Raw genomic sequence first — 13,890 nt, 5'->3', positions numbered from 1 at the left:
AGTTACCATTTACCAACCATCAACTCTAGGACTGCTGGCACGATACAATAAACACTCCTGCATACTGGTTTCCGAATATTATAAGTATAGGAGAAGAACACTTCTTCCTCCCGCATTTCATCAAATTTCATTTGCATTGCAAGTATGAGAATGAACAAATTCAAGCTGCACACCAGCTAAAAATCATATGCACGACGCAAGAATTTCAAATGAGGACGATGGTAATTCGGTTAATGTTTCTAAAAACCTGTTCTATTGCAAGGTCCATCCATCAAAAGAACAAGATTTTCCAATTCAGCATGAAATTACTAACTGATGACTCAAAAAGGAGAAAATAAGAACAGGACCATCTAATGAAATGCGCGGTACATGATCGGCAACATCATCAAGCAAGCAAATTAGTCCACAAAGAAAAATGGTTTGAAAAGGGAAAGAGTAAAATGGGACCTATTTTTTACTAGCCTTGGCATCCTCTTCATTCATCTTCTTCTCCCACTTTCTCCTTCTGTAATCTGCCAACATTTGCGGCATTTTCTGCATTAATTCAACAGTATTGGCCCGCTTCTGTGCTGCTATCCTATCATGCTTATGCCCTTTCCTTTTGGTTTTCATCTCTTTCCTTGCTGGATCGTATGGCCAATCTTCTCCGGCAAGTAAAGTTTCTTTGCGGAGGCGGGCTCGACGGCGTGCACTGATGGCAAGAGGTTTCCATGCCCCAAGCTCCCAGTAGCCCCAAACGCCCTTAGAGAGCTCATCCTTGTACTTCGCCAACTTCTCTCGCAATGGATACTGGTACACTCTAACAGCTTTTGCTACAGACTCTACTGATTTTCCGGCCATTATCTCCTGATATTCTGCATAAGAAATATGTTTCCTAGCAAGTCAAAAAGTAAACAAAGAAAATACAACTGAGATAATATGCTATATCAACAGAGAGCTGCTTGAAATTCTTGGGCGTCTTCGAGTGAGCCTGGTAAATGAATTAGGCATTATTTAAGATGCGTCATCTGATGTAGAAACCTTCCAGCATGTTCACATTCATGGTTTCCTCCAGTCACTCTACTTATTTCAGCCCAAGTCACTGGCTTGTGAAAAATGGCAAATCACATCTAAGCTAAGGCAGTTAACCAAGGAAAGGAAGTACATGAGAAATCAACAATTTTTTACCTCATCCTCCACACCCCCACAACAAGAAGAAAAAAAATGAAAATAAAAGGTTGCATCTCAAGAAAGAACCAAGGTTGTTAAAATCGGGATTCTACGTATAATTGTTTTGGGTTCCGTAAAATCGGAATCGTAGAATTGGATCGTAAATCGTAAGATTCTACAAATTTGTAAAAAATAATTAAAAATTAAAAATACTTTTTTAAACAATATTGTTTATAAAATATAGCAAGAATAAGGTCAAAACACACAAAAAAATTGAGACATAGACAGAACAGAAAAGAACACAAAACAGAAATCCTCAAAATTGAACAAATCCCTCGAAATCATCATAAACAATAGTCACAGACTCACGTATGGACTATGGAGTATGGACCAAGTAGTTATTAATATGTTTACGATTCGAAACAAATCACAACACAACAATATAATACTGCTTCTGAAATTTCAATTGATATGAAATTGAAAACGCCAAACATAAATTATAAATATAACCCTCTCGTGGGTCGGCACCACCGGTCATCAACTCTTTGATCTCTTTCTCATCAACAATCTCAACTGGTTTTCTAGTTCTTTTTCGGTCATGCGCCAAACTTCCTTGGCACGTGGATGAATGCCCTTACTGTGGGCAGGACCAATTGTGGAATTAGAGCCTATGCGCCTTACCAACTCTACCTATGAGACCACCTATGGGAAAGCATATGGAACAAGAACATCTTCTGACAGTCGCTCGAGAAGCCTGCTTGACTACGGATAAGACCAGATGTCTCTGTTTCGCTATTGCATTGATAGGTAAAGGCGGTAGGCCCCACTCCTAGTAAGATTTCCAATCAATATAGCTTTCTTGTTGCAAACTCTGCCCACTTTTGACTCTCTCCTCCTCGACAGAAAGTAAGAACCATCGAGAAGGGTCAAGGTAGCATAGTCCATTAGGGGGTCAACAGCCATATAGTCATCTTTCTGAATCTACTTGAGAGACTGGTTTGTGCTATTGTTCACACAATAGCCGGCTCACTGACTTAATAAGAAAGAAAAACACTCCTTCCTTGTGCAATCAATTGCTTTGGAGCTGACTAATAAGACTCTCTTTCTGAAAGGGGAAATATCTATGATACAATTATGAAAGTGCAATGCTGACTTTGAAGCTCAAGCCCCAAGATAAGGAAACTAGCGGATCAGAAACGAGAGAAGGTAGACACGTTTGGGCGGTGATATTAGATCCTTCCCTCTTCACTTACCTAAGTGAGGAATTACGTGGGTGGTCTTTGGACACTTTCTTAGTGGTGGTGCTAAAATCACCTTTTCAGTATGTGAGTCAGCTCAGATTCTGCTTTTTCGATGTGGAATTTCGAACTCATTCTGACTGACCTACCTTCCTGAACAAGAAATGGAACTGGCCTGAACAAGAAATAGCATTGTACTCCCCCAATCACTCAGAAGCGAGTACTACATCAAATAGCAAATCAGAACATCTACTTTAGGAAAGGGAAGGCAACCAGAACATCTTCATTTCCTCACCTTTAGAATGACAAGAGAGATCGGTCAGAGCAGGCAAGAAGAACGGCATTAGGGCGGGCGGGGTTGTTGTTAGAGATGGCGCAGCTTCACTTTCGGCTGCTTCTGATATTCCTTCCAAACCAGTTCCCGGGGGGGGGGGGGGGGGGGGGGTGGGTATTGAGTCTGGGGGCGAGGCAGAGGCTGGTTGATTGAGGTGGAAGCCTTCCTTTAAGTTCATTTCTTCTTTTCACTCTGGCAGAAGGTGAGGATTTACGGATGGGGGAGAAATCCTAGGAGTGCAGCTAGTGAGCCTGATAGTTATCTCTCTTTCAGCCTCCATATTTGGGGATGGGGGGGCAAAAATTCCATACCCAACTGTTGACCCTCGCGGAACCTCAGAGAGATCATCTGGTCTTAGATTTCTTAGAAAGTGCCATTTATTAGGATCTGATTCTGACATATGCCTTGCTCGTGGAAGTTCCCTGTCCGCTTTAAGTGGATTTGTTACGCTTGCGCAATCAATTCCTCAATTTCCCTAATCAGTGATTAGACTAGCTCTTGAAGAGGAGGAAATGGTGATAAGTCAAGATGCCTATTATTGAAAAAGACAGGAAGAAGCACTAGGGTACAGATTGACTTGTAGTTAATGCAGATGGAATGTTCTATTGTATGCTTTGCTCATTCAATAGAACATTCCATTACAGAGAATCTCCATTCTCTTGACCGATAGCGCGGGTAGGGTAGTGACTCTCGGACCCCAGAAAAAATTGGATTCATAAAGATGGTCAATGAGGCGGGTTTTCAAATTATGTGCTAACGAAACTTATTGCCTGGGCCAAACCAGAGGCTCTCTCTTAAGTTTCGCTGGGGGACACATCTATCTAACTAAACTGAATATTGTTGCTTGTCATGACTCATGCATGAAGAAGAGAAAAGTTGTTTGGTGCCCCTCTTCGGAGAGAACCTTTCTCACTCACAAGGCTTAAGCTGGGGTCTCCTACCAGAAGCATCAAACCTGGATGTTGTGGCAAAGAATATTAGCATTGGCGGCTAACAGGACAAGTTCAACGTCCCCTTGCAAGTCAATGGCATTTCTCTATGGCAACACAGGTGTTTGTCAAAGATGTATGACGATCATTCCTCTATAGGAACTACAATGAAAATTAGAAACTTAGATATGTCAGTCTAAGAATTTGTATAAAGTTTACATGCACAATTTCAGAACTACACCCTTTAGTCCCATGCCCCTTGGACTGACTTGGGGCTGGTGCTGATGAAGAAGGCAAAAGATAAGGCAAATAAAGGTAAGGCTCCATAACCAATGTCAAATTCTTAGGCGCAAGAACGTATCGATGCAAGTCTCACGTAGATATATGATTCTCAACGTAGGCATGTCGAGCAGTCATTCTGCTTCATTTTCATATATTGTATAGATTACACATTTCAATGGAACAGTGCAACTTATAGATTTCATATTGTATATTAACATGTAGGGGTCACTCCAAGTAGAGTAGTAACCAATCGGATTATCTGAGCCCAGCTCTGGCATTGGCACCTGGCTTGAGCAGTGACCATGTGAGTGAGAATTTCAGGTAAAAAGGGAATGGGCCCCTCCTCACTCTATCAAAAGGGGAAGCTTTTTAGAATTGTTATTCTTATGCCTACTTTATCTAAATTCAATTGGAGAAAAAGAAGCAACCTTAGAAAAGATGCCAAAGGCATTGTTAAAGAAATAAAAGAGTCATTGATTGCAGACTTCTTCGCCCTATTCAGAGCACGCAGGTTTATCAGAACAAGAGGGCTTGCCCGCCGCTTCTTGCAATATGCCATGAGGCCCATGATGCTCATAGGCAGCTTATCTCTAATTTGATTCCTTTTCTTGGCATTTGTATTGGAGTGTTTTCAAGCCGCTTCGCCGGGTACTTCATAGTATTGGGAGAAAAGCGCTAACAAACAAGAGAAAATAGACAAGGCAAGTCTCCCAACTAGTCAAAGCAGGGAGTGAGTACTTGCTTGTGATGATGTCATCAAGAGGGCGAAGAACCCTCCCTTATAATTGTGTATTGTAGGCAGTAGGAAAGGAAGCTTTAGCTGGGTTCAGTTCAAGTGAAGATAAAAATTCTGTCATTTTTAGACGAATCTCTCACCCGGGGTATCAGAGGCGGTGAGAAAGAACCCAGCAAGCAGCTATATCATCTCGGTCTGACGACCTGAGCCCCGTTCATGATCTTACTTCATTTGACAATCTCCCTCTCTCTCTCTCTCTCTCTAAAAAGAAAAAAGAACAATTAGGGTAAGGTCTGTGGCATTGCTAGACTTGCATTGTGCACTGCATTAATAGGAGGAGCTTCGTCTTTAAATTAAAAATTCTCGGAGTCCGCTGAGCACAATTCTCATAGCCCTCTGTATTAGGAAAGGCATAGACTCAGAGTAAAGACAGGTGGAAAGTCTGATGATGAAGATGAATTTCGTCCTTCGACGATGGAAACTTTTTGGTTTAAGCATCAATAGAGGGTAGTCCGCCATATATTACTTTGAGTATCGTATTGGGTCCATTATAGCCAGAAATGTTATTGCAAATCAAATTAATTAACCTCCTCGGTCAGATTCAAAACCTTGTCAACATATTTCTCAAAACAATACACTTCGAGCCATGTAAATAAATTTGCACAGAAGATAGAATGGAAGCAGAACCAACGGAAAAAAAAAAACCAACAGTGGTGTGAGAAGGCTTGGTGTGTTTGCTAAATGTCGAAGAAGCGGTGAGAAGGCTCAAAGCTGTCGTCGAAGAGAAGAAGCTGTCTGAAATCTAAAATCGACTGACTTAGGGTTTTTTTTGTGCTTTTTTCTTTTCTTTTTTTTTAATCATTATATTTTATTATATTTTCTGTTTTGGGCCCAAAAATGGTTGGGCTTTCTTATTAAAAAGATCCAACCCCTCAATAAAGGTCGAACAAGGTGTATCAGCCCCCAAAAAAAAAGGCCCAGGCAAGGTTATACAACATAATTGTTCAAAATCGGTAAATCGTAAGATTCTATGATTCTATGAATGATTTCACCGATTCTACTCCAGGAACGATTTTTGTGCGATTCTAATCATTTTGGGTACCTAGGATCGTAGAATCGTGCGATTCTACAACCTTGAATCGCAATTTTGATAACCATAGAAAGAACGTAATAGTTTCAACTCAACTAAAGCGAATACGGGATGTATCAAATTATATTATGGAACAGATACGTTACAATGAAAAAAGTTATTAGCAAGCTTGAGAAGCCAGTAATAATTACAAAAAGTGGTGAGGTTTCTGAGATATTGAATGCCAAAGATCAGTAACAAATATGATTGAAGGTGGAAACAAAGCATATATGATAAAAGGTTTGTCCTAGTGTGCCACGCTAATTCGTGAAATATAGCCAAGTTTTCATACTGTTAGTTTAATAGAACTTAGGGAGGCAATTTTTTTGCCTAAAACTTGAGTCTGTAGATTTTCTTATTTTTAAGCTTATTAGTGTGTCAAATTGGTTATGTTAGTTGTGCCATCTTGTCCAAGGTATTGGAAGATTTATATAGGGGCAAAAAGTAATTACAACTTACAATTGGACATTCCCTAATTCGGGTTCATATTCATATGCATCCATAGAAACTGGGACTTTTTAAAATAATGATTTGATATATAAAACATTGTTTTATATGGCATATCCTATGGTTATGGAACTAGCTACTGCAATAATGTCGATCAATCGACACAAGGCTCAATTGAGGCATGGGGTTTCCAGCTTCCAAATATAATTGAAATTCTTAACAACTTAGTTGTTTTCTGACTTTAAACTCTAAAAAGACATTTACAATTTAGAAAAACTAAGAACAATATACTAAAGCATCTAGGTGTTCTTAATAACAACCATTGTGCATACTACCAATTATTGATTGATGGGGTTTTCGTTTTTCACTGTACATCTAGCATGCGGTGTGTGTCCTTTGGTTGTTGAATAGTCTACTGTTGTGCTTCATCAGTTCTTCAACAACAAAACTTGCAGATAGAGATTGACGTTACATGAGAATAAATTAAAGGACTATGAAGAAGCAGATGGCGTGAGGAATGTATGTATCAACGGGTCATCAAATAGTAGAATTTGGGGATATCTTACATAATTCTAGGTCAAGAGATACTAGGTGATTTGAGGGAAAATCTGGTTTTTCAACAACAGAACTGACACATAGCGATGGACGTTACATGAGTTGCAATATGACTCTTTAACTCTTACTTTGTTTGTTAACTATTATATTTTATAAAGAAATATTAATAACAATATAAGATAAAATCAATCTTTATATATATATATAAATATAATTATTTTTGTATTGCCGTTTCCTAATCCAACCGCACTAGTATCTTATTTTTTTGAGATTTGGAGTATCTTATTTTTTTTGAGATTTGTTGTAGACGTGGGGGGTTTGATTCTTATCATTAATTTGGAGTAGGGTTAAAGGAAAATGATCATTGATCTATCAAAATGCTACGGTATTCTTCTATGGCTGGGGATAATTAAGAGGAATAAAGTTTGAGATTCAATTCTTACCATCAATCAACAAATATACAAACAAATTGCCTACTTTATGCCATTTAAAACACTCCCAAGGTATTTCAAAAAGTCTTCCATGTAGATCAGAGTTGGATCCTCTTTCCAAGTATATTAGTATTCCAAAAATCTTCCATATCCGTATAGATCGGAGTTAGATTCTCTTTCCAAGTATATTATCAAAACAAAGGCATTGTTAAAGAAATAAGAGAGTCTTTGAATGCAGACTTCTTCGCCCTATTCAGAGCACGCAGGTTTATCAGAACAAGAGGGCTTGCCAGCTGCTTCTTGCAATATGCCATGATGCTCATAGGCAGCTTATCTCGAATTTGATTCCTTTTCATGGCATTTGTATTGGAGTGTTTTCAAGCCGCTTCGCCGGGTACTTCATAGTATTGGGAGAAAAGCGCTAACAAACAAGAGAAAATAGACAAGGCAAGTCTCCCAACTAGTCAAAGTTGTGAGTGAGTACTAGCTTGTGATGAGAAAATAGAATTGGGAAGAACCCTCCCTTATAATTGTGTATTGTAGGCAGTAGGAAAGGAAACTTTAGCTCGGTTCAGTTCAAGTGAAGATCAAAATTCTGTCATTTTTAGACGAATCTCTCACTGGGGTATATCAGAGGCGGTGAGAAAGAACCCAGCAAGCAGCTATATCATCTCGGTCTGACGACCTGAGCCCCGTTCATGATCTTACTTCATTTGACAAACTCTCTTTCTCTCTAAAAAGAAAGAGAACAATTAGGGTAAGGTCTGTGGCAATGCTAGACTTGCATCGCGCACTGCATTAATAGGAGGAGCTCCGTCTTTAAATAAACAATTCTCGGAGCCCGCTGAGCACAATTCTCATAGCCCTCTCTATTAGGAAAGGCATAGACTCAGAGTAAAGACAGGTGGAAAGTCTGATGATGAAGATGGATTTCGTCCTTCGCGATGGAAACTTTTTGGTTCAAGCATCAATAAAGGGTAGTCCGGCATATATTACTTTGAGTATAGTAGTGGGTCTATTATAGTCAGAAATGTCATTGCAAATCAAATTAATTAACCTCCTCGGTCAGATTCAAAACCTTGTCAACATAATTCTCAAAACAATACACTCTAGAATTTGAGCCATGTAAATAAATTTGCACAGAAGACAGAATGGAAGCCGAACTAAAAAAAACAAAAAAACCATGAATTTTTAACTTTGTTGACTAATCTGAGAAGTGAAAACTTAGAAGGTTAGAGGAGAGAGGATTGAGGACTTCGAACCTGTTGAATTTGAGAAGGCTTGATGTGTTCGCAATGTCTGAGACTCTCTGTTCGAGACTGTAGAAGAGCAAGTTGAGCAACCAATCTTCGATCAACAGTGGCGTGAGAAGGCTTGGTGGGTTCCCTAAATGTCGAAGAAGCCGTGAGAAGGCTCAAAGCTGCTCGTCAAAGAGAAGCAGCTGTCTGAAATCTGAAAGATTGATTTAGGGTTTTTCTGTGCCTTTTTTTTTATCTTTTTCCTTTTTTCATCCTTATATGGTTTCGACTCTAACAAAGCCTTCCGCACGTGCGCGAACAATTAATTTAAGGTTTTCCAAGAACAATTTTCCACAGGTAATGATAGAGACGGAAGTGGATAATTCCCACTGATTTATATAAGTAATGATGTTTAATTATCGAATTCTATATATATATATATATATATATTTTAATTTTAATATTAAAAATAACATATTTTATTGAGAGTTTTGAAAAACTATTTTACTAAAATTCAGTTAAAAGAATATTTGTTTTCAGATATATTCTATAATTCTCTAAAAATGATTTTTGAAAAAAAAATATACAGAGTATATAAAAAATTAAAAAAGGATGGTAAGGAGAGCCGAACCGAGTAAAGATATATTCATGCTCAACTTAGTCATGAAAGATCAATATTTGAGCTTGGTTTGTCTATAAATGTGAAGTTTTAATTATGATTCAATTCATTTGTTTAACATTAAGCAAAAAAACCTAGGGCTCGAAATTGAGCTTATTGCTCAGCTAAGAAGGACGATTACTTCTAAACAAGTATAGTAATCGTATCGTGTTTGTGTTGGATACCGATTCTTTTCGAATATTTTCGGACATGATATTTGGTATTAATAATTTTAAAATATATTTTTCATTTCTAGTACGTGTATACGATACTTCTTAAATACTTCAACCATGTATCCGGTATTTCTTAGATAAACACATTTTTAATAAGTTTTGAATAATTTATTATAACTTTTCTAACAATAATATCATATTAGAAGTGTTAAAAGTGAAGTTTACATTTTATTTAAAAAATACCTATTGAGAAATATATTGTGATGTTGGGTAAAACTTATCCATGCAAATAATGCAATGACTCTTTAACTCTTACTTTGTTTGTTAATCATTATATTTTTTAAAGAGGAATAAAGTTGAGATTCATTCTTACCATCAATCAACAAATACACAAACACATCACCTACTTTATGCCATTTAGAACACTCCCAAGGTATTCCAAATAATCTTTCATATACATTGAAGTAAGATTCTCTTTCCAAGTATATTATTAAAACAATTATAGTCCACAATAGAGCAATTTTATCATTACATTAAGACTCCGTCCTCATAAAACATTGTAACACATCATTCATTTGTTTCACAAATGCTCCAACTACAAATTGGCCTGCCCTACTTCTAGGCTAAAAAGCAAACTAGAGCAATTTTCCATATTCGTTCCACTTGCTCTTCACCAAATAACCAAGATTTGTTCTACTCACTCCACCACATAATATGATATTTTTTAAAAAAAATTGGATCAAAAAACCTTATTCCATTTGAAATATACCAATCTTACATATATATATATATATGTATAACGCTTTCCTTTTTTATTCCAAGGCGACGTTGGATCGTGCACTTATAACTTGTCAGTATCTTCCTAGTACACAAGGTCACCACACATTTTGTACTCCCTAGTAGTTGTAAAAAACACAATTTGGAATTTACTATGAATAATAATAATAATAATAATACTTCCATCCTACCCAGGGAGGAAGAACTTCATCCTTCCCAATGGCGTGGTCCAATGAAATTGCAACAAGTGTCTAAAAAATAAATATACGATTAAATTGGGTATTGCCCATTTAATTCCAGGTATAACCCGTCTCTTTTTTTCTTTTTTCTTTTTTTTTTTAAATTTTATTTTTTCCTTCTCCTCTAGTCTGCGCCCTCCTTCCTCCTCCCCGCCACTGACGTCTGGACCACCGTGGCCAACGACATCACTCTGGCCTGGCCGATTCTGTAACTCCAACCTCCTGGATCGATCTCTCCACAATCAGTCACTGCAGAAGCACCACCACTGAAGGGCGGTAACATCTCCACCACCAACGGCAGAGGCAGCAACACCATTCCCATTCCTCTCCACAAAATTTATATGCTAATCCACTGGAACAAAGAATCGAAGCCCAAAAGACAGTGGCTGTTTAAAACAGCAAAGAATCGAAACCCAAAATCCTTCAAAACTGTAAATCCACCACTGGTACACTCTCCATCTCTTCTCCACACCCACCACTTCCATACCTTTTCAATGCCCTAAATCATAAAACCCTTTGATAAAAAAAATAATAATAATAAAAATAAAAAATAAAAATTACAGAACCCAAATCCTTCCAAACCCTAGAATTACACCATCCAACTCCCTCTCAACCTCAACATCTTCCTATTATTCCTCCTCCTTCTATCCCGCTGCCATTGTCTTCGTCATCGCCTCAATTTCTCAACATCTTCCTATTGTTCCTCCTCCTGTCCCGCTGTCGTTGTCTTCGTCGTCAATCCCAATCCCAATCCCAATCACTGACGCCGAATCCACTTTTTTGTCGGATTTGAATCTCCAAGTGACCAGAGGTAAAGACTGAAGAGAAAGAAGGGAAAAATTAAATATATACATATATATATATATATATATATATATATATATATATATACACACATATACAGATGGGTTATACCCGAAAATAAATGGGCAATGTTCAATTTAATTTTATATTTATTTTTAGACACTTGTTACAATTTCATTGGACTAGGGAATGCAACCGTTTTTGTATTGGTGATTTTCTATTAACCACAAACCAACTAACTCAAGTACTTGGGAGCAATGCTTCGGTAGTTGAGTTCAATAAAAACCTTATTCCGATTATTTTCCTCCCATTTTCCACTAAACGAAGAAATGTTCAACTTCCTCCCATTTTCCACGAAGAAATGTTCAACATATGCCCAAAAAAATAAAAATAAAATTTGGCATATGTATGAAATATTCTTAAAACTGTTACAAATGAATCATTTGAATATTCTTTCTGGAACTAGAAAGACAAAAAATGAATGCATGCATAAGCTCTTTACAAACCATATACAATTCATAGGACCTCAATCCTGATGCAGGGAAGTATTAGGTGATACCAACGCAAATTTGGTGCCATCGGCTTCATTCTGAAACCAAAATCTCCTTCAATAACACGTTAGAGAGACATTTCTTCCTTGTTGGAAATTCAAAAGCTTACCATGGAAATGAAGCAAGAAACGGAAAGGTAAAAACATGAAAAAAGAAGTCGTCAAAAACTTGAAGAAATGCTTTGAAGGATCTTCCGGAGTCAAAAAGGCCATCAATGGTGCGCGCTGACACGCTGGAGACACAGTGCAAAATAACTTAGAAGGATCTTCCCGAGTCAGTTTTCTTCTTACGATTAGGGGCCACATGTTCAGCTTCTTCACAAAACCTGTAAAACAAATAAATAAATATAATACAACAAAAATGGCCAATTTTGAAACTGGTACAGTAAAAACTAAGAACAAGGCCCAAAGTAGTAATGATCCAACGAGTCTTACAGCTTCAACTTACATTTCTGCTACCCTCTTTCTTCGGCCAATAAATGCCTTTAACTCTTCAATGCACATAGTGCCAAAACTGTCATTAATGTCACATTTTAACAAATTGCATTTATCTAAAGTCCCAGAAGACTCAACCAAGCCTGGAACATCTGACAAATCCTCAAGTTGTCCTTTAAGATACTGCATCAAAATGAAACCTGAGCAATAGCTCTCGTGTAAGACGTAAATCAAACAAACAACATAATTTCAATCATTGAATATCAATTAATAAAAAGATTTTACTAATTCTGAACAACTGGAATTCATGGCAAAATAAATTTCGTCCAACCATAAAGGTTAGCGATGTATTGAAATCCTTATCTCTACATATTTAATCAAAGAAAATGCCTAAATCGTAAATGTGCTGTACAAGTGGTCGATGCACAGGGCCAGGAGCTACTGTTAAAGAAAAGTAGAACTTCTTACTCACTCAATTCTAATTTGTTTGGAAAAGTACATGAAAAGAAGAACTACAATTTTCGAGATCCCTTCAGCTAATTTACATTTGGTGCTCAAGAGGTGAATTCTAAGATCTTATGTAGTTTAAATGCATTGGGTTTCAAACCTAATTACGTCCGGAGTGACTGTTATGATCTTACACGTTTATTCTTCTTTTGCCGAATTTCTTTTTGTTCCAAGTGTTGAACAACTTCTGCATGGCTTATTAGAACAGAAACGCTAAAGATCATACGTGATATGCTATCCCCTCTTCTTTTGCCACATTCCATTTTCAAACCTAATTACGTCCGGAGTGACTGTTATGATCTTACACATTCATTCTTCTTTTGCCAAATTTCCTTTTGTTACAAGTGTTGAACAACTTCTGCATGGCTTATTAGAACATAAATGCTAAAGATCATACGTGATATGTTATCCCCTCTTCTTTTGCCACATTCCATTTTCATTTTCATTTTCATTTTATGCTGTATAAATTTTCCATAGATTAATTGAACAGGAATGATGATGGAGATTAAAAGCTGCCCCGTACACATGTGTCGCACAGGAATCTACCCTATGCTCAAAGGAATGGCAAGGAAAGATAGATTTTAGAAATTTCTTATTGATTTTAGAAATTATAATAAATATGAGTAAGTTTAATAATATTTTCATTTAGAAATTTCTTATATATTTAAGAAATTTTTTATATCTAGCTTTGTTTAGACTGAGCATAGCTATTTTTCAGCACTGAGCACGGGCAAGGCTACATGTTTTATTAGGGTTCTTTGCAGCCATTTTTTCACTTCTTTTATTTTGTAGCAACTATTTTGGACATTAGAGTTCTTTGGATTGCCCAATATACATGGGCATATGTATTGGATTGGGCACCTTTTTGAAGAATATTGAATATTGAGTTGTTAAAATATAGAATTCTTCTCCCTCAACTTCTCTTCTCTGTTCTCTCTTCTTCTCAATCTCCTCCTCTTCCAGCTCTACATCAATTTAGGTATAGAGCACTACTCTGTCCTACATCAAATGTGGTAGCACGTTGAAGAAGATCTCTGAAGAACACGTGTGGTGCATTGCTTCCTCGAAAAAGCAAGCAATATTTATAGTTGACATATTTCCTATCTGTTGTTGACACTAGTGAACCGTGAACCACAATCACAATTGTGCAATATAGAAAGGTGATGAAAAGCAAATGCTTCCTGCCAAATCCCTTCTCTAAAATAATTAGATAAAGAACACAAGAATAAGCGGAAGGTATATTTTTGCACTCCTTATCTTCCATACTAATTCTCAACAT

At 37.2% G+C, this 13,890-nt stretch overlaps 1 protein-coding gene across 1 annotated transcript; it reads right to left on the bottom strand.

Annotated features, from left to right (window-relative positions):
- Positions 1–203: 203 nt before the first annotated feature.
- LOC132304573 (uncharacterized) lies at positions 204–8,757 on the bottom strand. Its single transcript, XM_059802332.1, has 2 exons — positions 8,493–8,757; positions 204–854 (listed from the first exon to the last, which is right to left on the bottom strand). The coding sequence occupies exon 2, from the start codon at positions 838–840 to the stop codon at positions 448–450; it is 393 nt and encodes a 130-aa protein (XP_059658315.1). The 5' UTR covers positions 841–854; positions 8,493–8,757; the 3' UTR covers positions 204–447.
- Between the last annotated feature and the right edge of the window lie 5,133 nt (positions 8,758–13,890).

This window comes from Cornus florida, unplaced genomic scaffold (assembly GCF_030987335.1).
Source record: "Cornus florida cultivar Cherokee Brave unplaced genomic scaffold, ASM3098733v1 CherokeeBrave_3.0.0_Hap2_Chr01, whole genome shotgun sequence".
NCBI classification, from domain to species: Eukaryota; Viridiplantae; Streptophyta; class Magnoliopsida; order Cornales; family Cornaceae; genus Cornus; species Cornus florida.
Note: the sequence above shows the minus strand (reverse complement) of the source record. Positions and strands in the feature narration are given on the sequence as shown.